Source organism: Mesocricetus auratus, unplaced genomic scaffold (genome assembly GCF_017639785.1).
Source record: "Mesocricetus auratus isolate SY011 unplaced genomic scaffold, BCM_Maur_2.0 Super-Scaffold_100007, whole genome shotgun sequence".
NCBI lineage: Eukaryota > Metazoa > Chordata > Mammalia > Rodentia > Cricetidae > Mesocricetus > Mesocricetus auratus.
In genome coordinates, this window is record NW_024429191.1 from 46,116,223 (window position 1) to 46,144,178 (window position 27,956).

A 27,956-nucleotide genomic window follows, 5' to 3' on the forward strand; every position below is an offset into this window, starting at 1 on the left:
GGATGCCTGGGGCAGGGAACCATGCCCAGAAGGCAGCCAGCCAAAGGCAAGGTGCTGGAAGGGAGAATTGTGATCCTGGGTGATAGCTCAGAGTGACGGCTTCAAAGCTTGCACTTTGACTGCATCAGGCCCTTCTCTGTGTCTGTGACTAATGTGCCCTTTGACCAACTTAGCAGCTTAGGACCATTTTAGCATGCAGATATTTTAAAGATTATGGCTTCATCAACTTTTGAAGCATATGATGTGTAAACGAGTTCAAATGGGTTAACCTTCTACTTCCATTATCCCAGAAAATTCAACATTGAATTTTGTTAGTGCAGGAAGAAAAAAAGCCTGGGCAAAGCTGCCATTTTAACAGACACAAAAAAATGGGGTCAGGCCTTCCTTTCTTGTGCAAAGATCTCCATGATGTTAATTATCAAGAATGCAGAAACTACCTGTATCACTTAAAAAAGATTTCCCCCCTTTTTTGTTTTTATTTTTTATTTTTTTCAAAACAGAGTTTCTCTGTGTAGCCCTGGCTATCATGAACTCACTCTGTAGACCAGGCTGGCCTCAGATTCAGAGGTTTGCCTGCCTCTGCCCCACTCCTGAGTGCTGGGATTAAAGGTGTGTGCCACTATTGCCCCAGTTAAAACTTTAGATTAGAAAAATGCCATATTTTGAGCATATAGAAAGGTATGGACATTTGCATGCATGCGTATGTGTGTATATGAGAGAGAGAGAGAGAGAGAGAGAGAGAGAGAGAGAGAGAGAGAGAGAGAGAGATCTAACTCACATTTACTTTAACAGTTTTAAAAAGATATGATTTGGAAATTTAAGACACACTCGGTATTTAATATTTTCCTTAATATGATAGATAGTATATTTACTTTATTTCATTACCGAAAAAAAGAAGATATGAAGAAATAGCCTTTCCAAGTCATTTATAGAGATACAGCCAAATCTCTCCCACACTTCTCTAGGGTATTGTACTTACATTGCCATTTTCCCTTGATGTGCTATGATAGAAAAAAAAAATTGAGAAGTTCTCTCAAAAAAACCACCCTTTCCTACTAGGAAACACTCAACTTTCTTTCTTGAATATATGCCAATGAGGAGGGGGCAGGGAATGACATGCTGCTATACAGAGCAACAGCTTGGCCGAAACAATTGTTATGTTTATTATTATTATTTTTAACAAGAGCCAGGAAATTCTCAGAATGTTGGGAAAACAAAGAGATTTTCCTCTCTGTTTCAATTGTTGAAGGCATGCAACTTAATTTTGCTGGTCTGGAGAGAGAGGATTAACAGGTGAAAAATTAAGCCTTGTAAATTTAAAATAAATATATTTTATTTATATCACTTAACATGTGAAATATACAAAAGTGATGCAAGGCTATGAATGGCATGCCTGGCAGGGCCGAAAAGAAGCAGGGAGGGCAGCCAGGTACCCTGCTGGCCACTGTCTTTATCCACCAGCCTGAATCTTCTCAAATTATCCATAGGAGATTTATCCACATACTCAATAAGAAAAATATTTCTAATTATATCCAACCATTCTTAAGATGAATGAGAATTATGCAGAGACGCTAGATTGCCAGGAGGGTTTTTGCCAGACAATTCCTTTTGACTTAAGAAAGAAGAGGCAGCTGCATTGTTTCCATAGCTATCCATATAAAAGAGTCCCGCACAAGGCTGACTCGTCCTGCTTTAAAAAGCTCCAAGGTAGGTGGGAGCAGGACACTGGCCACTGCCTGGGCTGCAGCTCCGTGGTTCTCACATCTGTGAATTCTGGTACCTTTGGCTTTCCACAGCCAGTGGGATTTTATTTCTCAACTTATCAAGTGCCTTCCTTTCTTTTTCCTCATACAGGACCCTCTCATTTCCCAGCCACATCTTCTCATTAACCAATAAGGTAAGGTTTGGACTAACCAGTCCCTGAAGGAGTGATGGAGAGCCTCTGGCTTCATGTCACTTAGCATCCTTTGAGAAAGTGCTTGTCTCAGGAAAAACTAACAACTGCATTTACGGAAAGGGGATGGAGAGGGAGGGAGGACTTTCACCCCTGCACTGGTGACTCGAGCACTTGTAGGGTTACATGTGAGCAAACTCAATTCTAATAGGGTTTTTTTTATCTGCAAGAAAAAGTAACAAACAAAGAAAAACAAGAAAAACTACTAAAATCCTCTTGGTGGAAGAGCTCAGGTTTTTGTAAATATATATCTTGCTATTAGAATTCATTTAGTAAACATGATCTCTAATAAATAAGAAAGGAAGTACTTAGAGCAATGGTTCTTTTAAACTTTTTTAGGCTTATAAAAAGTTACCCTATGAAACCAAAACATAGTGTAATTTTTGAATATGGAAACAAGGTATTCAGTGTCCTGCATCTCTGAAGAGAGAGACGGGATGGGGGCTGGGGGGGTAGATTTAAACGAGCAGCAAGCATTTGGTCCTGCAGTGACTGTAGTAGAATTCCCTTCTCACCTGGCATTGCTCTGCTACCTGCGCCTAGAGGTAGCAAAGGACAAGCTGCCAGGTCTCATGTTCTGTAAAAGGGAACTTAGAGTACTGGGCACCCGGCCCCATGGAAGCACAAGGATGAGGGGGAATTGTGGGTTGTCTCCTTCATGCAGTTTAACTTGCTTTAGTGTGCAAAGACATCATGCTTGAATAGCTCTATCCAGCATCAACACAAAAAGGGGGAGTGGGCAAGGAAACAAAATTAAAATTCTTCCAGAACTACTTTGGATAAATTTGACTGAGAACATATAAGAGGAAATAAAATTGTTTACCTTATGTGGCCAGAAAGATGTGTGGCATTAAAGTAAATGACATTTTATATGCAAATAATAGCCCCAAGCACACATCGCTGCACCCACATGCATTTTTGTTCCTGTGATGTTTGCTTCAGTAACTGCAGCCTGGTAGTAGTAAAAGTGCCTAGTGTAATTTGCAACTGGGCCCCTGAAATAGACATTATGAAGATCTCCTGGTAGGACTGGAGAAAGGCTCAGTGGTTAAGAGTGTTTGGTACTCTTGTTGAAGACCGAGTTCAGTTCCCAGCACCCACATGGTGTCTCACAGCCATCAGTAACTCTAGTTCCAGGGGATCTGACATGCTCTTCTGGCTTTTACAGGTACCAGGCACACACAGAGTGCACATTACAATTACATGTGTGCATGCATATGTACCTACCTACCTACCTACCTACCAACCTACCTACTTACATACAGAGAAGCTACTCATAGGGATCAAATAATAATAATTTTTAAACATCTGCTGGTATACCAGGCATTAAAGACCGAATGACCTTTTTAAAAATCTCCTTTAGGGTCTGTGAGTTCAGCAGCCATGAGTTCCGACGCCGAGATGGCTGTTTTCGGGGAGGCTGCTCCTTACCTCCGAAAGTCTGAAAAGGAGCGAATCGAGGCCCAGAATAGGCCTTTTGATGCTAAAACATCTGTCTTTGTGGCGGAGCCCAAGGAATCCTTTGTCAAAGGAACCATTCAGAGCAAAGAGCCAGGGAAAGTGACCGTGAAAACAGAAGCGGGAGCGGTAAGTAGAGCCTGCCATGTTATACCTGTCACATTCCACTGCATTCGAAGGTTTGGTCACTCACTTGACACCAATAGTTATATTTCCTATTTACCAGACCCTGACGGTGAAGGAAGACCAGGTTTTCCCCATGAACCCACCCAAGTACGACAAGATCGAGGACATGGCCATGATGACCCACCTGCACGAGCCCGCTGTGCTGTACAACCTCAAAGAGCGTTATGCAGCCTGGATGATCTATGTGAGTGACCCTCCACCAGGGGTCTTTACTGTCATCACCATGTGTCCTAAAAGCCTATCACTCTCCCTGATGCACAAATGTGTCACAACTATCTACTAGTCACTTGAAGTTACTAGTAGAATTATTAGTTGTTGTTGCAACTGTAAGGCGCTTGCTAAATGCAACACTTGATCTTCTTTCCCAAGGGAAGGCCACAGTCTTTGCTGTCTGACTTGACCACAGACCTATTGATCAAACATGCTCACACCTCCCCTTCCCTCTCTATTGCCGTTGCCAGATCATTTCAGTGAAGGAAAAGATAAGCATATTATAACATTTAAAAATGGAACTTTTAGGCATCCAATTTCATTCATCTTTCACTCTCCCCATGTAACAATAATTTGGTTCTGGTCCTTTCATCCTTGAAGTCCTTCCAGTGTCTCCAGGCAGGCTTGAGTACTCTGCTGTTCCTATCCTTGCATTCACATTGACTGTGTTTTTTTTTTCTGGTCATTCATTAACTTCCTCAATTCCTGGGAATTTCTCAATGGACATCATCTTACTTATGCTTTAGTCTGACTGCCTTGAAGGTCCTGACATATAATATAGTATAATATATATCCAACAAACATTTGAATGTCACATCATATATATTCTTATTTTTACACAGTTTAGCTGGTACTGATATTCATCTGGGGCAGCATCCACAGCCACTTTAATTGGCTGGTGCCAGTTCTTAACCAGTTGACAGTCATCTTTTAAATCCCTGCATTGTAATCATGATGCATTTACTTGTTCTCTGTCACTCTATAACTCAGAAATATTTCACAGAGCTTCCCAAGGCTGCTACATCTACATACTGTCCCATTTATTTTTTTGAAGGGCTTTTATCATGCTGTCTTAGAATGTTTCAAAGTCCCCAATCACCCCTTATTGTTGACTTCATTTATGTTCAAATTTACATTCTTATACATTCAAATTGTCTCAATTCTGCACAGGAAATGTATCCCCATTTATTTCAAACAACAAAAATGTCTCACTTTTAAAAGTCCATGCTTTGAAACAAATGGACAGACATGACTTTGGTGAAAACCATGGTAAGTCCCAAGGGAAGCAGTAGGAACTCTGAATTAGTCGTCCCCCTCAAAGATGTTGCTTTGTCAATCATCAGTTTCCATGCTGGTTCCAGGAAGAAATGTACTCATAGAAAGCACTTCTTTTTCTTAAAACCTAACTAAGCAAGTTGCACAGACAAGAAGGGCCCTTGGCTAGTCATTCTCTCTTTCCTTACACAGACCTACTCGGGCCTCTTCTGTGTCACTGTCAACCCCTACAAGTGGCTGCCAGTGTACAACCCTGAGGTGGTAACGGCCTACCGAGGCAAAAAGCGTCAGGAGGCCCCGCCCCACATCTTCTCCATCTCTGACAACGCCTACCAGTTCATGTTGACAGGTGAGTGGCTTGAATATTTTGTATGTGCCTAACCCTTTCCCTGAAGACCCCTAAAGAGAGTCTAGAAAATTATATCACACCCCTTGGGGTGATCCCTTCTCTCAGAGGCTCGTGTGAGATAGTATAGAGTGGCGTATGAGCTCTCTAATGTTTAAATGTCAACAGAGGTTACCTGTGGTGAGACTTATGAGCACAAAAATGCAAGCATCTGTGTGTAGACACACACACATGCACACATAGACATAGTCCTGCATACAGACTGATTCTCTGCTACCAATAGAACAAGAAGCAGGAGAACAAACTGCTTCTGCAGTTTTCTCCTCAATATCGTAGATTGTGACCAACAATACACATGTTACTGTGTTTGCCAGAAACAATCAGTCAGATCTCAAGGAGTATCTGGTGTTAGGACTTAATGCCATGACTCTACCTTTCCCGTGGTTTGCTCAGCTAAGTTGATCTTACGTACTTGTGGTCCCTTGGGGAATAGCCTGGAGAATTCATTAGGCAAAGTAAAGCATCAAAACAAACTCTGGCTTCCCCTTAAAATATGGTGAAACCATGATACTGTCAAAGCTCTACCTTCACCCCTTATTACTCCTCTCACACCAAAACATCTCTAATGTCCGAGTCTCATTAGTCTTTTTGCCCATCATGAACATGTTGCTAACTTCAATTGTCATCAAAAGGGAAAAGCCAGGTCTAGTTTAGATACTGATTTAGAGGTTGAGTATTGGAAAGAAAGCCTTGTGCCTCAGGAAAATGCTGCCATGTAGTTACCTCTGTACCAAGGTTTCTAAGCATTTTTGTCATCATAGGATGCCCCACCCCCTTGAGTGAAATGTTCTAGGAAGATGTAAGAGTGGTGGTGTTTGGTATAAATGGGTGCATGTGTGCTAAGCAGAGGAGCAGAAGAGATGCAAACTGGAAAGATGTTAGGCCCGTGTGCACCAGGCCCTAAGGCTGCTGAACTGAGACACAGAAATTTCACGCCCTTAGACTGTTCTAGCCATTTACAATGGGGTTCAGAACGACATTAAGTGCCTGCAATTTCTCTTGTAGACCGGGAGAATCAGTCGATCCTGATCACGTAAGTGGGCTTTCATGTTCCTTTCCGTGGCTGTGGAAGAGGCTAGACACGCAGCCTCCTCTGATTGTTTCCATTTGACAGTGGAGAATCCGGGGCTGGGAAGACTGTGAACACGAAGCGTGTCATCCAGTACTTTGCAACAATTGCAGTCACTGGGGACAAGAAGAAGGAGGAGGCTACTTCTGGCAAAATGCAGGTGGGTCTGATTGTCAAAGACAGAGTCCAGGCTCTGTTGGGGGCTCGGAGGCAAAAAAGCCTTGAGCCTGAGATGTGAGGACTGATCTTTCCCTTGCAGGGGACCCTGGAAGATCAAATCATCAGCGCCAACCCACTGCTGGAGGCCTTTGGCAATGCCAAGACCGTGAGAAATGACAACTCCTCTCGCTTTGTAAGCCTCTTGTACACTGTGATGGGCACTGTCCATTGACCGAAATCTGTGGGATGTCTGCAATGTCATCCTTGAATCTTTCATTCACAATATATTATACCGTGGTTTTCTTGGGCCATTTTCACAGATCAAAAAACTGTGGCTTAAAGGGCAAGTGACTCTTTTCTGAAATTTTTTCATATTATTTACACTGTAAAATGTTTTATTTTTAATTTTAATTGACAATAATGGCATACATTTGGGGGAAACAATGGGATGTTTTAACATATTTATACACTGTGGGCTGATTAATACAAGCTAATTAACATTCATCAATTCTTAAATCAAAGATAAAAATCCTTCTACTTGTAAGATAGAAGGTAGGCATTTTGTTCCTGTGGTCAATAGTCTCCGGCAAGGTTTAAAATTAAAGCACTATTGTCACAAGTGCTTGGACACTTTTCAACAATTTGATATTGTTGAAAACCAAGCAGACATGTTGGTTTTCCTTCCAAGGGTAAATTCATCAGAATCCATTTTGGCACCACGGGGAAACTGGCATCCGCTGACATCGAGACATGTGAGTGCTCATCTGCCCTGCCATTGTGTCTCAGGACTGCTAACGTTGCTGGAAATCAAACCTGTACGCCATGTCAGCTTTTACAGCTCTCCTGCTTATGGTCTGCTTTCTTCTAGACCTGCTAGAGAAGTCCCGGGTCACTTTCCAGCTCAAGGCGGAAAGAAGCTACCACATTTTCTATCAGATCACATCCAACAAGAAGCCAGAGCTGATTGGTAAGGGATGTCAGCCAATTCCTCTCTGAAGTCACCACAGCACACCTGTCAGCGCCCACCTGATACACCACGCCTGAATTTTGTTAAATTTTTAAGAATTTCATCAAAAGAATAGCTTTACAGGATTATATAGTTCAGAGCTGAGCTTGTCCCATTATCAAAAAAGGGGAGCTTTGTAAGTTTGCTAAAGTTTGTGTTTGCTTATCATAAAAATTCTTTAAAAAGCAAAAGAAAAGTGAAAAAAGGATCTTCAATTTCTACTATGAAATAACCGTATAAACACTTAGATAAACATCATCCTATTCACCTTCTATATTTATAATTATGTATAGATAAATACATGCAATTTACACAGTTGAAGTTATGGTTATACCTTTGTAATTTATATATATTTACCAAGTGTTATGGTTTTCTTCACATAATGTTAATATTGATCCACAGTATTGTGGATGGTTGCATAGTGCTCTATACTAGTGATAGGAAAAACTTACTTAATATCATTCCCCCTTTAAGGATTTAGTTTGTGTTCATTTCTGATTTTTAAATGCTCACCACCAGAAAGACTGCACTAATATAGAGGTAATCTTTATTTTTTGAAAATTTCATACGTGTATACCATTTGTTATATTGTAGCAATGTTTAAAAATTAGGCAGAGTCAGAGAATGCCATGGCATCATTTTCAAAGTCTTTAGTATACATCAGTCATCTTTCACCCTCTTATCATGTAGCATTCTCAGAGTCTGTCTGGAAATCTCTTGCTTTGACGAAGACAGTGACTGTGCTCATCTTTGCTCTCTTCCATGTACTTAGAAATGCTACTGATTACCACAAACCCATACGATTACCCATTTGTCAGCCAAGGGGAGATCAGTGTGGCCAGCATTGATGACCAGGAAGAACTGATGGCCACAGATGTAAGTAGAGCCCAGAGCAATGCATGGGCTTACTGCGCCGGGCCAGAGATACGGTTCACTCCAATAACTATGCAGCCTCCAGGAGAAAGGGTTAAGGGTGCTAAGCAAACCCTGGATCCCTGGGGTTTGATGCTGTCCCACAAGAGGCTTTTATAACTTATCACCTCAGACTTTACCAAAGTCCTCGATGACTTAGAGGTGTAACTTCTAAAAATAATAAGTGTCTGAGGTTTACCATGTATTCTTGTAAGCTTCCTTTTGACTTGTGAGCTGACCCACACCTGTAACTTAGCTGCTCCAGTGAGCATCCTTCCCACACCTTTCCCTCCCGAAGTGCTGGTGTGGTTTCCTCAGTGTGACCAGCTAGTGAGGAATGGGAACACAAACATATCATAACCAGACCATAACCTAACAGTTACCATCTTGATTTTGTTGGCAGAGTGCTATTGACATTTTGGGCTTTACTAATGATGAAAAGGTCTCCATCTATAAGCTCACGGGAGCCGTGATGCATTATGGGAACATGAAGTTCAAGCAGAAGCAACGTGAGGAGCAAGCTGAGCCAGATGGCACCGAAGGTACAGCTGCGTCTTCCACCTGAGTTCATGCTTCATCTGAAATTCGTGTCCTTAAGGTGTTATTCTGAGTTTTCCTGGGAAGGCAAACTCGCATTTTAGATCTGAGATTTACATAATATACCGTGTAATGCATGAACATGATTTTTGGTAGTCAAAGTCTTGAACTCAGTGAGAACATAGGCAAGACTATTAAAAATGTACTGAAATCACTGAACAACATGCATGAAGATTAAATTTGTTTTAAAGAAAATGGGCTTCTTTTGGCCCTACTACCATTGTACCACCCTTCCTTTTAGTTGCTGACAAGGCCGCCTATCTTCAGGGTCTGAACTCTGCTGACCTGCTCAAAGCCCTCTGCTACCCCAGGGTCAAGGTCGGCAATGAGTACGTCACCAAGGGCCAGACTGTAGAGCAGGTAAGCGTATAATGAAAAACCACCACAAGGGATGAAAGCATTGTACATTCTTCATGTAACTTCAAGAGTTTTATCTTCATCTCTCAAGGTGACCAACGCAGTGGGTGCCCTGGCCAAGGCCATATACGAGAAGATGTTCCTGTGGATGGTCACCCGCATAAACCAACAGCTGGACACCAAGCAGCCCAGGCAGTACTTCATTGGTGTCTTGGACATCGCTGGCTTTGAGATCTTTGATGTGAGTTGCTTGATTGAGGGAGAACCTTATAGCAATGACTATATTACTAAGAAATTCTGGGTATTAAGATCATTTCTTGCCATTGTCTGTTATGTGAAAACTTAAAGGAGATGCTGCTTATCATCCACTAGTCATTTTCTGTAGCAAACGACAAACAACACATTTAATGAGGATCCTTTGATTCACTGCAGGATGGAAGGAGTTTGAATGTGGATGGAGAGGGCCTCTAGAATCCCTAGATATAAAGGAAGCTGACATTAAACAACACAGTGAAACTTCGTAACCCATAATATGCTCTGAGTATACAGCGTAGAAATCACTGAAAAATACTCAGGGAGATAATAAAGGCTGAGAAAGGCTTAATAATTTAGAATCATCATTAATTAAGCACAATGAAAATTTAATGCTTGTTAATATAATATCATGAAATAAAAATTTCTATTTGATCGTGAAATACGTTTTCCAGCACATAGCTTTTTTAAAAGTTTATCTTTTTTCTGATTATTACAATAAAACTTGGGTTTAACAGAAACTCTAGAAAAGCAAGATAAAGTACATGATTCTACTAAGTATTTCTAGTTCATCTGACATCTGGTAGGATTTTTAAAGATATAAAAGTGTGCTGTTACATTATACGTGATCTTTTGCATCTTGTTTATTGTTTTCATTTCACACTAGATAATAATTGCTAGTCACTTGAAATTATGACTAGTGGTGCTCCTGCAATGCAGGTTCTGAACCAGCTTCTAATGGTCTGAGAATCTGCTCCTAGATGAGGTCTCTGGAAGACATAGGGGGTAACATAGGGAGATTAAGTAGAAACTCAGGAAAATGTGTAAATTTAAGCAAGTTCAAGAAAAGAGTACTAATGCTGACTTAAGACTTTTTATACAACAGCAACAAATAGTGACTTCCAAATGCCTCAAACCGTCCATGCTTTTTATTTTGTATTGCAAAAGAGACTCTCCTGACTAATGACGTTGACACTATCATCTAAAAATCATTGCAAAAAATGCCCAGCTAATTTTAGAGAGAAATAATCATATCTATTTATTTAGTTCAACAGCCTGGAGCAGCTGTGCATCAACTTCACCAACGAGAAACTGCAACAGTTTTTCAACCACCACATGTTCGTGCTGGAGCAGGAGGAGTACAAGAAGGAGGGCATCGAGTGGACCTTCATCGACTTCGGGATGGACCTGGCTGCCTGCATCGAGCTCATTGAGAAGGTATCCTACTCCGTCTGCTCTGAGTCCCCGCCCCATGTGCTCTGCTGCTCCTATTTACTCAGATGCCCTTTGCCTCACCTTCAATCCAGCCGATGGGCATCTTCTCCATCCTGGAAGAGGAGTGCATGTTCCCTAAGGCAACAGACACCTCCTTCAAGAACAAGCTGTATGAACAGCATCTTGGGAAGTCAGCCAACTTCCAGAAACCTAAGGTGGTCAAAGGCAAGGCTGAAGCCCACTTCTCCCTCATCCACTATGCCGGTACCGTGGACTACAACATCACTGGCTGGCTGGACAAGAACAAGGACCCACTGAATGAGACTGTGGTGGGGCTGTACCAGAAGTCTTCAATGAAAACTCTGGCTTACCTCTTCTCTGGAGCTCAAACTGCTGAAGCAGGTGAGGAATCCAAGTTTTAGCTTTCTGTAAAGATTACAGCTGAGCTATTAGCTTGAGTCTGGTGAGAGCCTCAGCAGAAGGGTGGCATGCCAAACCCCTTGTTCCTTGAGTAGTAGACTACACTGGTGTTTATACATTTGTGGCTTCCCTCCATACTGACAGAGACCTTATCACAACGGCCAGAAAGGAACTATCAGGCTCTTAACCAATGAAAATCCTGGGCTTCTATAATTCTTTCCTCATCTCCCACTCTGTTGATTGTGAAGCATCTGGAGATACTTAGGACAACATAGTGACGAATTCTGTCTTCCAGTGCTAGCTTCTACTGATGATTTTTGAAGTCATTATGTATCCAGTATCAATACCAGAAGGTCCACTTCTTCATGGTTAGGTGGCTGCTGTTCACATCACCTCCATATAGATAATGAATCACAGAAAAGTAGATGTGAACTAAGTTGAAAAAACAAGGTTCCCAGAGGGTCTATGTGGTGGGAGGAAGCTCTTGGGTTGGGGGAAGTTTGCTTGAGCACTGAAAGCACAGAAATCTGCAGAATGGAGCCCCCTGTATTTGAATAATGCTATCTTTTGCTTCTTCAGAGGCCAGTGGCGGTGGGGCTGCCAAGAAAGGTTCTAAGAAGAAGGGGTCTTCTTTCCAGACTGTGTCTGCCCTGTTCAGAGTAAGAACAAAATGTAACACTTCCAAATACCTTAGGAATTTAGCTTCAGAAGTATAAGATCACATTTTTCAGGAGACACTAGAAAAGGGCCAACATTTACAGCTTCTGCTAATATGAAATGGGAGAGATTTAAGTCATTCAGACATTATCTTATCTCCCCTTTTGTGCCAAGCCACCACAGAATGAAGAGTGCCTCTTATGAAGTCTTACAGAACTTAATGGTCCATCATTCATAATCTAGTTGGATAAAAAGGACCAAAGCCATGTACAGAAAGAGTAACGAAACATCAGTAAGACTAAGGAAACTGTCCATTGTGGTGTTGTAATCCTGTAATCCTGGACTTAAGAGGCAGAATCAGGATGACTGAAAACAGTCTAGGATACATTGTGAGAAGAATGACAGCAAGCCCAAAAGTAAACCAAACCAAACCAACATCAAAACAAATAAGATTAATGCAACTTAACAGCTAACTTACAAAGAAGCTAATATGATACTGTTGCTATTGATCCAATCAGTTGCCAACACCAAGTTATAAAGTTATTGCCTTATCTATGGAACAACAAAAAAATGTCCAAGGTCAAAATATTGTGCAGGATTGCATTTCTTTATTGAAGAACCATAGAGTTTAGTAAAAGATAGAGGTACCATATAGGTACATATATGCTTGAGTGGCCAAAGATCAGGGAGGAAAGCAGGACAGTACTGATAGAGAATAGAAAGGAGCACATGCCATGCTTCTGTTAGCAAGAATGCAGGAAAGCAGACTGAGGGAGAGACTACATCTCAACAGAAACAATAAAAGTCTTTGCCAACCGCAGGAAGCTTAGTCAGTGAAGTACTTGTCTTGCAGGTGTAGTGGTCTGAGTTCAGATTCCCAAAACTCACATTAAAAGAAAAAAAAACCCAGCATGATGGTGTGCACCTACAATTCTAGCAATATGAGAGGCATGATGGATCCTTAGAAGATGTCAGACCAGCAAGCTCTGGCCAATATGGCAAAGCTCTAGTCCAATGAGAGACCCTGTCTCAGTCACTAGGTAGAAGGCACCTATGAAGTCACATCCAAGGTTGGCTTAAACCTCCATAAGGGTGGTATACATACACATATTAAATAGAAGAAAGAAAGAAAACTAGTTATGCAGTCAGCCATCCCAAGGCATAGGTTGATTTTTACAGACATCACCGACTGTTCATCCTTTTGCTAATAGTCTGACAATGGTTTCCTGATCTTACAGGAGAATCTGAATAAGCTGATGACCAACCTCAGGAGCACCCACCCCCATTTCGTGAGGTGTATCATCCCCAATGAAACCAAGACTCCTGGTAAGAAACTCCAGAGTGAAAGCACAAAGCATGGCTGCCACGTCTCCTTTGTTGTGCTCTGCTGTGAAATAAACATCCATTTTCAGGTGCCATGGAGCATGAACTGGTCCTGCACCAGCTGAGGTGTAACGGTGTGCTGGAAGGCATCCGCATCTGCCGGAAGGGGTTCCCCAGCAGGATCCTCTATGCAGACTTCAAGCAGAGGTCAGGCTCTCCTAACTATGATGCGTTTTTGATGTTTAGTATAAACAAGCTGGATGTAAGCAAGGCAATTTAGTGAAAAGTATGCCTCTATTTAATGTTTTTGATTTGCCACAAAAGAACTAAAGATTCTGAGTCTTACAGCACTTTAAAAAGCTACTATGTGAGCCCAGCAGTGCTGGCACACACCTCTTTAATCTGCACTTGGGAGGCAGAGACAGATGGATTTCTGAGTTTGAGGCCAGCTCTACAAAGCTAGTTCCAGGACAGCCAGAGCTACTCAAGGAAAGTCTATCTTAAAAAACCAAAAGAATAAAAAAGATACTATTGTTAAGCACTGTGCAAAATGTTCACTAGATTTACTAAGGCTCATAGATATGTACCCTGGCTTCAGTAATTAGGAGAGTTACCCTTTTCATTACTTAATCCCATTTAGTCCTCACCATCACACAGTTGAAATAAGAACTACTATGATCTCATTTTCTGGCCAAATGAAGTAGGGTTGACAGCAATCAAATTACTTGCTTAAAGTCAAAGCTACAAGTCACTGGGTTGGGATGTCACATCGAGAGCTAGCTACAAATAGGTCACCTTCTTGATTTGTTTGATTTCAGTTCTCTCACAGATGAGCTTCCCCAGTATCCCCCAGAGTAAGGAGCATGTCATGGTGACAACTCCTTAGTTAGATCTCTTTTCTCCTCCCTGATAAGCTGATCTTGGGAATCAAGACTGAGTTCTGCGTAGCAGCTGCAGGGCACTGGCCTCCTCTAAATCTAGAGCTGCTTGAGAATCAATAGCAGTGCTCAAGACCAAAGGGCATCAAAGGTTTGATCTTAGTCCAATAGGATCACTTCTCAAACCTAAAACATCATCTGCTATATTCCTTATTATTTTTATTATTAAAATACAGTTACATTTACCCCTTCCCTTTCCTCCCTCCAACTCCTTCCATATTCCCCCTCCCCTTTTGCTTTTCAAATTCATGGATTCTTTTTCTTTATTTAATATTGTTGCTATATTCATTAATTAAAAAAACAGATTTCTTGGACATATGATTTCCCATTAAAGCAAATCTATCAAACAAAGATAACACATTATATTGCATAGGTCATCTACACTTAAATGTAAACAAAATTATATGATCCTTGAGGACAGTCTGTAAAAAAAAAAAAGGGAACTGGATAGGTATGGCAGTGCACACCTTTAATTTCAGCACCCAGGAGACAGAGGCGGGTGCGTCTCTTTGACTTTGAAACCAGTCGAGTCTACAGAGTGAGTTCTAGGACAGCCATGGCTATATGCAAAGAAACTTTGGCTAAAATAGAGAGGTGGGGGAAAATGGATTGAAAAATACATAGTCAATAGGTTGAAAAACCATGCAAATAACATCTGTTTGTAGACACAGAACAATAATTTTTAAAACTTTGATTTTTAAATAAATCATTTAGAATTTGACCGCTGTTTGCAAAACAAATCTTTACAAACTACACATATTTTAACAGATACAAGGTGTTAAATGCAAGTGCCATCCCCGAGGGACAGTTCATCGACAGCAAGAAGGCTTCTGAGAAGCTCCTTGCCTCCATCGACATTGATCACACTCAGTACAAGTTTGGTCACACCAAGGTCTTCTTCAAAGCTGGTCTTCTGGGGCTCCTAGAGGAGATGAGAGATGACAAGTTGGCCCAGCTGATTACCCGAACCCAGGCCATGTGCAGAGGGTTCTTGGCAAGGGTGGAGTACCAGAAGATGGTGGAGAGAAGGTATAAAAATGCATAGTTGATTCACATGTTGTGTCTTCAAAAATACACTCACGGTGGCTGTCTGAATTTCTAGAAGTCAAGTTCAAGAGTCAGTATTTTTAATAATCTCTTCAGGTGATTCTTAGCCATTTCCAAGTTTAAAATGCAATCATGTAGAGAAATAGATAGCTATAAGTTCTTGACCATCACCATGAAATATATATAAGTTTTCTAATCTGCAAGGCTGGATGCAAGTGAGGAATGAGGTGGGATGGAGGAGGACAGAACCTTCAACCCTTACTCCTGAGATTTACTCTCACTTACTTCATCATCCACACAGTATCTGATTAGTAACCACTGCATTTCAGGGAGTCCATCTTCTGCATCCAGTACAACATCCGTGCCTTCATGAACGTCAAGCACTGGCCCTGGATGAAGCTGTTCTTCAAGATCAAGCCCCTGCTGAAGAGCGCAGAGACCGAGAAGGAGATGGCCACCATGAAGGAGGAGTTCCAGAAAACCAAAGATGAGCTCGCCAAGTCGGAGGCAAAGAGAAAAGAACTGGAAGAAAAGATGGTGTCACTGTTGAAAGAAAAAAATGACTTGCAACTCCAAGTTCAGGCTGTAAGTTAGGGCTCTATCCTGGGTATCATTAATCAGGATGAAGCGTTGGTGCTCTGGTCATGATAAGTGAGATGTATAATTTACAGGGAGAGACTCATTGTAGGGAGATTGTTAAAGAGTCCAAATGGCCACATTTCTCTTACCATCCAATAAACACACTCAAACCAGCGCTGTGACAATGAGGCAGAACTGTCTTTTTCCAGTCTACACCATTTCATAAATCTACAGGAACTGTGGCTTATTTTCAGCTTGAAGACAGTCCTCAGAAGTGACTAATAACATATTAATGGGAAGACAACATGGAGAAATAATTTTCCTTTAAATCTTCCTTGAACAACATCTTGACATCCATTGGCCTCACATTATGGGCAACTGATGGGTTACAGTGTTCTATACCAGACTATGCTGAATTATTGTTTGTTATTGATCTCAAAACTCATGGCTGTTATTTCTCCCATCTCCATGGGCAGAGGTCTATTACACTATACCTACAATTCTATCTTAGCATCTAATATGATGTGTCTTCTTCCAACCTTTATTCCATCAAATTTACTAAGTGCTTGCTTATGGGTCAGCTATTTAGAAATACTATCATTGAGTTGAAAATGTAATGCATAAAACTATTTGGGTTAAACTATGCTCATCACAAGGCATATGTGTTTTCTGTTAAGATTGGTCTCTTCTGCCAAGTTTGGGCAGTGTAATAACTCCTGCAGGCTTACAGAAGGAGCCTTCTTTCTGCTTCCTTCAAATCTGTATCCAACTCTTCCTATTCTTCCCAGATAGTTACTCAGATCCTATCCACATAGCTGAGTTTATGACATGGAGCATATCACAGTTACTTAGGAAGTCAAAGGATGATAGCAGAGGATCATTAACATATATATGCATATATATGTGTGTGTATTCCATATTCTCATTAATTCCAATTCTCCTTAATTTCCTTGGAAGAAATTTTATTTAATATTTTATGCTTCAGCTTTGATTCAGGGCATCTTCAGTAGGACCATTCTCCAGTACTACAAAGAAAAAAATCAGCATCTGTAACATCTTGCACTTTCCCTGCACAAATGTTTCCCAACCTGCCTCCTACTATTTCTGCTATAAGCTGATTTCTGCACACTCCACATCTACTGATCTCTCAATGGCCAAGAACTAATTCCATAAAAGCATCAAAGAGCCAATGTGTTTGATGTCTAATATTATGAATTATGTTTAAAATTAATGTCAACTTTGAGAGATGGGTGTTCTCATCTATTATAAAACATACTGTCATAAAGGAAAGGAAAACAACATAGTTTGTTGTTCCCAAAATGCAAAATGTGTTGCACACAGTAGGTGGTTTATGAAACAGAAGTCCTTGAAAACATAAATAAATGAACATAAGAAACCCAATGACCAACTCAAGAAAGTTTAAGTGTTATCATAGAAATAGATTTGATTCTTTCTTCCTAATTTTGATCATATTGCCAATTCCAGGAAGCTGAAGGCTTGGCTGATGCAGAGGAAAGATGTGACCAGCTGATCAAAACCAAAATCCAGCTGGAGGCCAAAATCAAGGAGGTGACAGAGAGAGCTGAGGATGAGGAGGAGATCAATGCTGAGCTGACGGCCAAGAAGAGGAAACTGGAGGACGAGTGCTCAGAGCTGAAGAAAGACATCGACGACCTTGAGCTGACACTGGCCAAGGTTGAGAAGGAGAAGCATGCCACAGAGAACAAGGTATGAGAGTGTACACGGAAAGTTTATACCTCTTTTAAATTATGAAGTAAAACATAAGAGCAAATCTATTAAAACATACCATGTAATGCAAAGCATGTTTGCTTCCTAAGGTGAAAAACCTCACAGAGGAGATGGCAGGCCTGGACGAAACCATCGCCAAGCTGACCAAGGAGAAGAAGGCCCTCCAAGAGGCCCACCAGCAGACCCTGGATGACCTGCAGGCAGAGGAGGACAAAGTCAACACCCTGACCAAGGCCAAAATCAAGCTTGAACAGCAAGTGGATGATGTAAGTCATGTCTTATCAAGGGAATGATTCCTTTCTAAGGAAACTAAGCATTCCTTCTGACACAACACTATATTCATTTAGCTTGAGGGTTCCTTGGAGCAAGAAAAGAAACTTCGCATGGACCTGGAAAGAGCCAAGAGGAAACTTGAGGGTGACTTGAAGCTAGCCCAGGAGTCCATCATGGATATTGAAAATGAGAAACAGCAGCTTGATGAAAGACTCAAAAAGTAAGCATAAAAGAATTGCTTGGAGCTTTGCTTCCAGTGTTGGCGATGAATGGGATTTCTATTTTGCATTTCTTCTTTAAGGAAAGAGTTTGAGATGAGCAATCTGCAGAGCAAGATTGAAGATGAGCAGGCAGTCGGCATTCAACTGCAGAAGAAGATCAAGGAATTGCAAGTACGTAAATGGCTTCCATCACTCTAACTCATCAGGAAATGAATGACTGACCCAAGAAGCTGACCCTGTACTTTCTGCCACTCCCAGGCCCGCATTGAGGAGTTGGAGGAGGAAATCGAGGCAGAGCGGGCCTCCAGAGCCAAAGCAGAGAAGCAGCGCTCTGACCTCTCCCGGGAACTGGAGGAGATCAGCGAGAGGCTGGAAGAAGCCGGTGGGGCCACTTCAGCCCAGATCGAGATGAACAAGAAGAGAGAGGCTGAGTTCCAGAAGATGCGCAGGGACCTGGAGGAAGCCACCCTGCAGCATGAAGCCACAGCAGCCACCCTGAGGAAGAAGCATGCAGACAGCGTGGCTGAGCTTGGGGAGCAGATCGACAACCTGCAGAGGGTCAAGCAGAAGCTGGAGAAGGAGAAGAGCGAGATGAAGATGGAAATCGATGACCTCGCCAGTAATGTAGAGACAGTGTCTAAGGCCAAGGTAAATGGTTGGAAATTGATATTAATGATGATAATCCATATGGATACATCAGTTTGCATAGGACACTTCATATATTTAAGTCACTTGTTATTTGCAGTAATACAGGAATGTGAGAAATGATACAATTTTTACTTATCAAGACATGAGACTTAAAGAAGGGAGGCACACCAGACTATCACAGTGTTAATAGGTCACTTGAGCACAAGTGACCTGTGTTTTCCAGGTTTCCAGCTGTATAGAACAGGTCTCTCATATTTTTTATTATATGACAATGATCTAGTATATGTAAAAGCAGCGAAGTATTCTTAATACCCTCTTCTAGAACAGGCCATATAATTCTTATAGAATCATAAAATCAGAATCTAATCTTGAAAATTTATATTGCTATTGCACATAGCTTTATAATTTTACTTCAATAAACGGAAAGACAATGTCTAAGTGACATAATTTATAGGACAATTTGATTAGTTATTCAAACACTGGTCATTCTCCCAGAGCATCATGATCCCCTTCTCTCTCTCTCTTTTAGGGAAACCTAGAGAAGATGTGCCGCACCCTGGAGGACCAGGTGAGTGAACTCAAATCAAAGGAGGAGGAACAGCAGCGGCTGATCAACGACCTGACGACCCAGAGGGGACGCTTGCAGACAGAATCTGGTAATTCTCCATCTTTGATGGTGTCTGATCATAGAGACAAGGTAGTTAAGAATACATGACTTGGTGATATGAGCACCTAATATAAGCAACTGAGAACGTGGGTGATCCACCGGAAGACTCAGGATCAGCCTGCATCAAGGTCATGACTAGTTTAAGTTCTGATCCAGAGAGGTCATGAGGATTTATCTACAGAGTAGCTGCTGGGATCAGGAGCCTCTCGGTTAGGAGCCCAGGGCTTCTGTCTCATTCTGTGATTTTCATTGTTATTCCTATTTTGCAGTTCAGGGGATCAAACCCAGGGCCTCACACATGCTAAACAAGTAGTCTGCCATGAAATTATGTCCCCAGCCCTACATGTCCTTTTGTTTGTGTCAGCATGAATTGAATCTCTGAATGGGGCAATGCACATGCCCATCTCTCAATCATCTCTGAGCATCCTCAGGATGGCTCAGTGGGTGGTGCTTCACAAGCCTGGAGTATTGATGCCCATCTCCTGAACCCACACAAAGGGGGGAAAGAGTTGACGCTGCTACCACGTTGTCACCTGACTTTCACATGTATACTGCAGATTTCTCTCTCTCTCTCTCTCTCTCTCTCTCTCTCTCTCTTTCTCTCTCTCTCTCTCTCTCACACACACACACACACATGAGCATGTGTGAGTCTCCACAAGTAGATATTTTAGATGCTTGTTTGGATAGTCAGAACCAAATTTTACATAATATTGTATAAGTAAGATTTAACTATGGAGAGGGAAAAGGAATTTGTACTATATTTATCCATCTGGATTGCTACACAAGTTTCACTAGAAAATCCAGAGATTTTTGCACAGAGCCTGAAAGTTTTAGGAGATAATTTAATCACCCGAGCTCTCAACCTGGGGTGCTGAGAGTTAAATTTTCATCTCAAATGGCCCTCAGAATTTGTTCTCCACTTAGAGAACAGCAGGGCTGTTGTTTCTGTTTCCCAGGTGAATTTTCACGGCAGCTTGATGAGAAGGAAGCACTGGTGTCTCAGTTATCAAGGGGGAAGCAAGCATTTACCCAACAGATTGAGGAGTTGAAAAGGCAGCTTGAAGAGGAAGTAAAGGTGATTCTTGTTCTAAGGCTGGTGGCTGCAGTTTGTTCCAAACGTTGACCCTAAAAGGCCCAGTTCCATCAGCTTTAAGGGAACTGACTACTTAAATATCTAGTACAATGAAGGTGTAACTGTCTCCACAGGCCAAGAACGCGCTGGCCCACGCCCTGCAGTCCTCCCGCCATGACTGTGATCTACTGAGGGAACAGTATGAGGAGGAGCAGGAATCCAAGGCTGAGCTGCAGAGGGCGCTGTCCAAGGCCAACAGTGAGGTGGCCCAGTGGAGGACCAAATATGAGACGGACGCCATCCAGCGCACGGAGGAGCTGGAGGAGGCCAAGTATGTGAACATTTAGGAGAAAATGTATAGGAAACTGTATGTGTTCGTGCCACAACATTGCAGAGTAGCTTCTGTTTGCCAGATTGTCATAATAATCCCTGAATAGAATAAACACATCCCTGCCCCACTGACTTAAAATCCAGTTAAGGTAACAAAGGATAACAGGCAATTGCTAACTATAGAGCTTGCTGCTCTTTGCCAAGTGCCCTAAACTCATTGCTGCTTCTGTACTAACCGGTCCCTCTGTATGCAACAGTCCTAGTAGGTCTCCCACTAGCTCACTCTGGGTTCTTAGCAAGACCTTCCCTAATAGCTAGGGGTCTTGCCCAGAGATCACCGTGTTTTATTTTGCTTCACTGCACTTACATCTTAAAGGTATAAATCAACAACTTGACTGCTGTTGATTTCTTTCACTTGTTTGTGAACTTCACAAAGTGGGTGGCATTTGTTTTGTCCACTAAGAGGACCCCAGTGACGTTTCTTGAATTAATGAATAGCATTAGTATGAAGTTTTCGGTATTCTTCAGTGTGGTGATATTTCATATTGTTAATATGGTTTCTCCTCCCTAAACCTTCATGTAATCTTCAAGGAAGAAGCTGGCTCAGCGTCTGCAGGCTGCTGAGGAGCACGTGGAAGCTGTGAACGCCAAGTGTGCTTCCCTGGAGAAGACGAAGCAGAGGCTGCAGAATGAGGTGGAGGACCTCATGCTGGATGTGGAGAGGACCAACGCGGCCTGTGCCGCCCTGGACAAGAAGCAGAGAAACTTCGACAAGGTGGTTCCCACAGCATCCTCTCTCTGCTCTGCATACCTTTCCCTGTCCTTCCTAGCAGCTCACTGCTCTTGGTCTTTCAGATCCTGGCAGAGTGGAAGCAGAAATACGAGGAAACACATGCCGAGCTGGAGGCATCCCAGAAGGAGGCCCGTTCTCTTGGCACTGAGCTCTTCAAGATGAAGAATGCCTATGAGGAGTCTTTGGATCAGCTGGAAACTCTGAAGCGAGAGAATAAGAACTTACAGCGTGAGGCCCTTTCTCTCTCCCCAATACCCATGGCTTGGAGGCAATCTCTCCTCTATGGCATGCTTTGACCACATCCTTACCTGTTTTCCACCCCATTAACAGAGGAGATTTCCGACCTCACGGAGCAGATTGCAGAAGGAGGGAAGCGTATCCACGAACTGGAGAAAATAAAGAAACAAGTAGAACAAGAGAAATGCGAACTTCAGGCTGCTCTAGAAGAAGCAGAGGTACGGGCTACATGCTTGGTTAAACAATATATTCGGGAAGAATTGAATCCCTCTACGGGGCATGTAAACAGATGTAACACTCCAGCATGCTTCGTTGATGTTTGCTGATGTCTCCTCTTGCTGTCCTTAAGGCATCTCTGGAGCATGAAGAGGGAAAGATCCTGCGCATCCAGCTGGAGCTGAACCAAGTCAAGTCTGAGATCGACAGGAAGATTGCCGAGAAGGATGAGGAGATCGACCAGCTGAAGAGAAACCACATCAGAGTCGTGGAGTCCATGCAAAGCACGCTGGACGCAGAGATCAGGAGCAGAAATGACGCCATCAGGATCAAGAAGAAGATGGAGGGAGACCTTAATGAGATGGAAATCCAGCTGAACCACTCCAACCGCATGGCTGCTGAGGCCCTGAGAAACTACAGGAACACACAAGGCATCCTCAAGGTAGGTGGCACCAAGAGCTGGCCCTAGAAGTGGGGGTAACTGGGTCTGAGGACACGGGGTCTCATTGAGTGTTTATTGCACAGGATACCCAGCTGCACCTGGATGATGCTCTCCGGGGCCAGGAGGACCTGAAGGAGCAACTGGCCATGGTTGAGCGCAGAGCCAACTTGCTGCAGGCTGAGATCGAGGAGCTGCGGGCCACGTTGGAGCAGACAGAGAGGAGCAGGAAGATTGCAGAGCAGGAGCTGCTGGATGCCAGTGAGCGTGTGCAGCTCCTCCACACCCAGGTGGGGTTTGTACAAAGACCTCCCTGCAGTAAATGCTTAAGCATCAAACATAAAAGCCTCCTAGGCCTTTTATGTAACAGCCAGGTTTTAACTTCTGCCAAATTTCACTGTGTTACTGAGAAATCTCTCACTATTTTATGTTCCCAATCGTTATTGATTCTTTCCCTAGAGCATTTTAAGTGTGCCTATGCTCTACGGTATCCTCATATCTATTCACCCTTACTATCAACGTTGACATTTTATTGTGAAGAAATGGCTTGATACAAACATCTGTTGCAATGTTACTTATGTTCTTGGATAGTCTGACTGGTAAATGATAATTATAAAATCATAAAGCTGTTTCATCTACTTCTAATGCACATGAAGATGCTGACTATTCTGCAACATTTATATCTTTTTCTATTTATAACCACTATGTAACATATTTCTTTAATGTTGAAGGGCATTTCTTTTACTTACAAATTTTTATCTGATGTTTTTCAAGAAATAACTACCTCTAAGTACTTTGACAACCGCAAGAAATTGTAACACTTATTTTTAACCAGAACACCAGCCTCATCAACACCAAGAAGAAGCTGGAGACAGACATCTCCCAAATCCAGGGAGAGATGGAGGACATCGTCCAGGAAGCCCGCAATGCAGAAGAGAAGGCCAAGAAAGCCATCACTGATGTGAGCCGAGGGCAAGATGGAGGTGGCAAATCTGAATCCCGCTGGGCCTTGTCAGTCAGTCATTAACCAACTCTGTTTTATCACTCACCAGGCCGCTATGATGGCGGAGGAGCTGAAGAAGGAGCAGGACACCAGCGCCCACCTGGAGCGGATGAAGAAGAACATGGAGCAGACGGTGAAGGACCTGCAGCTGCGTCTAGACGAGGCTGAGCAGCTGGCGCTGAAGGGCGGCAAGAAGCAGATCCAGAAACTGGAGGCCAGGGTGGGTGTCTGCGTTTGTCTATTTCCGAGTGTTTCCAGTGCCTCACTGGAGCAAGATTTTTCCGAGCTTTCCCTTTTGTAGGTGCGTGAACTGGAGGGCGAGGTTGAAAGTGAACAGAAGCGGAACGTGGAGGCTGTCAAGGGTCTTCGCAAACACGAGAGGCGAGTGAAGGAGCTCACTTACCAGGTAGGCAGTGGCCCTTAGCAACCGTTCCCCCTCCAGATGTGTGAGAGACACAGCAATAGCAAGTGCCTGGGGACTAATGCCCTGTGGTTCTGAACAATCTTGCAGACAGAAGAAGACCGAAAAAATATTCTCAGGCTTCAGGATTTGGTGGACAAACTCCAGGCAAAAGTGAAATCTTACAAGAGACAAGCCGAGGAGGCTGTGAGTATCCTTAGAGAGGGAATATGTGAAGTCCTTGAGTTGAGAAAAGCTAGTGAATAACTTGATTTACTACCTCATTTAGTAAATAAGCCATTTGCTGTATACAGACTGTGTATTTTAGGGCTTTGTACATTTTTTTACCTTTTGCTTATTGCTGCTAGTATCAACAGCTTGATTTTAAGGGGAAACCCTAGGTTCCAAAGGAATCCCCCAAAAACTAAAAGTAGAAATAATACAAGCTGTTTTCTGTGGCTGTCGTGGGGACAAAGCAATACAGAGATAAGAAAGATAAGAAGAAATCCCCAGACCTTGAGCCATTAACAAACTTAAAAATAATTCTTGGGAACTGGAGAGATGGTTCAACAGTTAAGAGAACTGGTTCCTCTTCCAGGGGTCCTGTGTTCAATTCCCAGTACCCATAATGATCTGTAACTCCAGTTCCAGGGGATCTGGCACTCTCTCATGGCCTCCATAGACATCAAATGGTTCACAGACATTCATGCTTGGCAAAATATCTGCACAGATAAAATATAAAATAAAATTAAAAATAACTTGAGCTAAAATAGACATTAGAAAAAGCACAATTACCAGATAATTATTCGTTGTAAATGAAATTACAAGGAAGATGTGACTTTTACAAATATATGGAATACAGCTAACGTTGCTTAGAGGGCTAATTCATTGCTTTCTGAGCTTTTAGCATTAATCAAAAATAAAAACAAATGAATAAATTAATATCCAATGGAAGCAAGAAATTCTGTTAAAATAAAGATAGAAATTAACTGATTCTAGGATGCTATTTTCTAATTTGACATTTTAATAATACCTTATAAATTCTGGAAAATTAATAAAACAAATACATTTATAGCTAACTTAATGAAGAAAAGTAGAGGAAATGCAAATAGCACATAACTACTAAAAAGGGAGACATGCCTTGTACAGAGGAGTGTTTTTTAGTGTATTATATAAACCCATTCAAAGAGCTCAGATCACAAAGAAACTGGTCATTTTTTTTTTCTGGAGAACATTAGTTACCAAGTCAGATGAAGAAGTTACTTCAGGATCATTGTTGAAAAGGACCCAGGTCTGGATAGGTCTTTCAAAATTTCAAGGGACAGATAATCCCCAGCTATGTAAGCTGCTCAAGAGCAATGAAAAAAAAGATGCAAAGCTTTCCAATTCACATTACAAAGCGCACATAACCTTCATACCAAAACCCGTCCAAGGGAGGCCAGGGGAAGAAATGAAGGCAGCCTTACTCCTGGCTGCAGGCACAGCATGGACACATTAATAAATCCTAAAACCCACTCTACACTAAAGCCCATACTTAACTGAAGGAATTGTCTATCAGTGAATAAATGGGCTTAAGTCTTACAATGTAATGATGTCTTATTCAGGAATCTGGCAATGCAACAGTTACACCAAAATCAGGAGGAAACAATCACTTTGTGTCAAAATAATCTATAATAAAATTTAATGGACATTTAAATGCTTAAAATGGCTGTTAAATCATCCTTAACATAATAAGGAGTAACTAATTTCAGTTAACAACTATCACCTAACAGCTAGCATTAACCAACTGGCCTTTTTTATGTTTTTGACTTCCCTGACCTTCTTTTTTCCCCTTGCTTTATTCATGGCATCCACTCAGATAATTTAGTTGTTGGGACAGGAGAAGTGGTTCAGTTATCAAGAGAACTTGTTGCTCTCCCAGATGATCTGAGTTTGGTTCCCAGCACCCATGCCAGGCAGCTCACAACAACCTGTAACTCCAGCTCCAGGAGATCCAGCGCCCTCTTTTGGTCATCAAGAGTGTCTGCATACACACATGAAAACAGACAGACAGACAGACACACACACACACACACACACACACGATCCTTACAAAAATATATTTTTGTCAAAAAATTGGAATGAGATAATTTTGGGACACCAATCTCAAATCATAAAATTAATTTCAATGGTAAACAAGATATCAGAAAGGGTACTATTTTACTTCTCAGTCTATGCCAAGTCCTGTTTCTGCTGGTCTACAGATCTTAGAACAATTACAACATGGGTTTATCATAATTCTGTTTTTGTTCTCAGGAGGAGCAGTCCAACACAAATCTATCCAAATTCCGGAAGATCCAGCATGAACTGGAGGAAGCTGAGGAAAGGGCTGATATCGCAGAGTCTCAGGTCAACAAGCTGCGGGTGAAGAGCCGAGAAGTTCACACAAAAATCATAAGTGAAGAGTGAACACGTCCTCATGTTGTGGAGTGACCGAAGGGAGGCACAGAATGTGAAGCCTTTGGTCATGTCCCTGTAGGATTCTATTCCATCCTATTGCAAGGAAATAAAGAACCCAAGTTCTTTTGCAAGAAATATCCTTAGGCTGGCCCTGTCTTTTGTCACCTTCCTAAAGCAGTGTCTAAGTTTGAAGAATCTCAGGCTGTTTAACAGTCACATCCAATCTGCTACTAAGAGAGGCTCACTTATTCTCGTGTACCTTTGGTTCATCGAGACACTTTAAGTTGGTAAAGGTGTCACTTAACAAGAAAGTCTGTTCCAGTGAACAGAACTCTGGAAGTCATTTCTATTTCTTCTTAGTTGTCCCTGGTATCTTGGTCTTGTCAAATCCCAGGTATCTTCTATGTCCCATAACACAAACCTGACATTCCAGATCTAGACAAAGATGGGTGCTAAGTATATTTCTACTGAGATAATTAACACTAACCATGTCATTGAATCTCCTTGTTTAATAACTACATAAAGAAAACAAACACCAAATATTCTTCACTAGTTCATGAAAACACTAACATCAATACTGTGAATATATAATTAATATCACAGTATATGCATCAGTTGGAAATAACTCTTCCTTATGAAAGTTGTAGGATGCCTATCAGATATGAACACATAGAAAGCACTATTCTATATGCTATAATTTGCTATTCATAGGCTGTGTGCCTATTTTTCACATTCTTTATAGCCTCCTCTATAATCATATGAAGAGCTTAAAGTCAATGACTATGAGACCAGACCAAAAAAGCAGTTTACTAAAATGTACATAGAAACAGAAATAGTAGCTATCTAGGTTATTGAGACATTTTCCTAGAAGATTAACATTTTAGAACTGGAGACAGCTTTGATCCACTGCCAGAAACACAGCCTTCCTAGACAGCACCCAGTAAAAACCTAAATGCTAACTTCCCATGTGAGCCAAAAGCAAAAGTGTATTGGCTTAGGTGGCAAGTCTGAGACTGGTTTCAATCAGACACATGGAGGCAACTCAGCAGGTAAGCCAGTTTGCAGTGGTCTTACGAAGAGCTCAGGATTGCTCTTCTCTCTCTGTTGGCACATCTTTCATCCCTGACAACCCCCCCCACTTCATCCATCAACACTTAAGTATCTTATAACTTGGTAGTAACAACAACAAAAACAAACCAGGCCTTACTTTCTCCTTCTTGGAATGTTCCCTCAGAGTAGAACCAAAGTTCATCTTAAAATTTCCGTCAAATCCTAGTCAGAGAATTATGACAAGGTTCGCTCTGAGAACTCTTAGCCACATTTTCCAGGTACCCAATAACCAAACAGGTAGATAAGAAGCAAAGTGCTGTACCTGGTAGAGCAAAGCAGCTAAGAGTTGGCTATGAAAGCTCCTGGGGGGTGCACAGCCCTTCGGAACTCTCCCTGGTGCCTTTAATCCACTCTAGACAGAAGAGTGTCACCAGCTCAGATCAGTTGCCCAAGGTCTAAACTGCTGTGTGACCTGTGGAACTCTCCTCTATTCTTTGAGCTTGGTTGCTTTGTTAGAAAATGAGAAAGGTGGATGACATAGTCCCTTGAAGTAATAAAATCATATGACCATCACAACCTGCATCTCTAAATATCTACTTTCACGCGGCAACTTGTTTC

The 27,956-nt window shown here is 42.0% G+C and overlaps 1 protein-coding gene across 1 annotated transcript; it reads left to right on the forward strand.

The window, feature by feature from the left end:
* Window positions 1–1,745: 1,745 nt before the first annotated feature.
* Myh2 (myosin heavy chain 2) lies at window positions 1,746–26,425 on the forward strand. The gene is made up of 38 exons (XM_040748895.1): window positions 1,746–1,897; window positions 3,318–3,541; window positions 3,639–3,782; window positions 5,057–5,213; window positions 6,276–6,303; window positions 6,385–6,499; window positions 6,599–6,691; window positions 7,187–7,250; window positions 7,367–7,465; window positions 8,277–8,380; window positions 8,820–8,958; window positions 9,255–9,373; window positions 9,462–9,611; window positions 10,670–10,840; window positions 10,930–11,239; window positions 11,837–11,916; window positions 13,153–13,240; window positions 13,327–13,444; window positions 14,944–15,204; window positions 15,552–15,807; window positions 17,287–17,529; window positions 17,640–17,816; window positions 17,898–18,043; window positions 18,125–18,215; window positions 18,303–18,692; window positions 19,222–19,348; window positions 20,316–20,434; window positions 20,566–20,762; window positions 21,353–21,536; window positions 21,617–21,782; window positions 21,885–22,009; window positions 22,141–22,449; window positions 22,533–22,736; window positions 23,282–23,407; window positions 23,499–23,669; window positions 23,751–23,855; window positions 23,961–24,056; window positions 26,145–26,425. Exons 2-38 carry the CDS (start codon window positions 3,338–3,340, stop codon window positions 26,295–26,297), a joined length of 5,829 nt encoding a protein of 1,942 aa, XP_040604829.1. The 5' UTR covers window positions 1,746–1,897; window positions 3,318–3,337; the 3' UTR covers window positions 26,298–26,425.
* The last annotated feature ends 1,531 nt before the right edge of the window (window positions 26,426–27,956 follow it).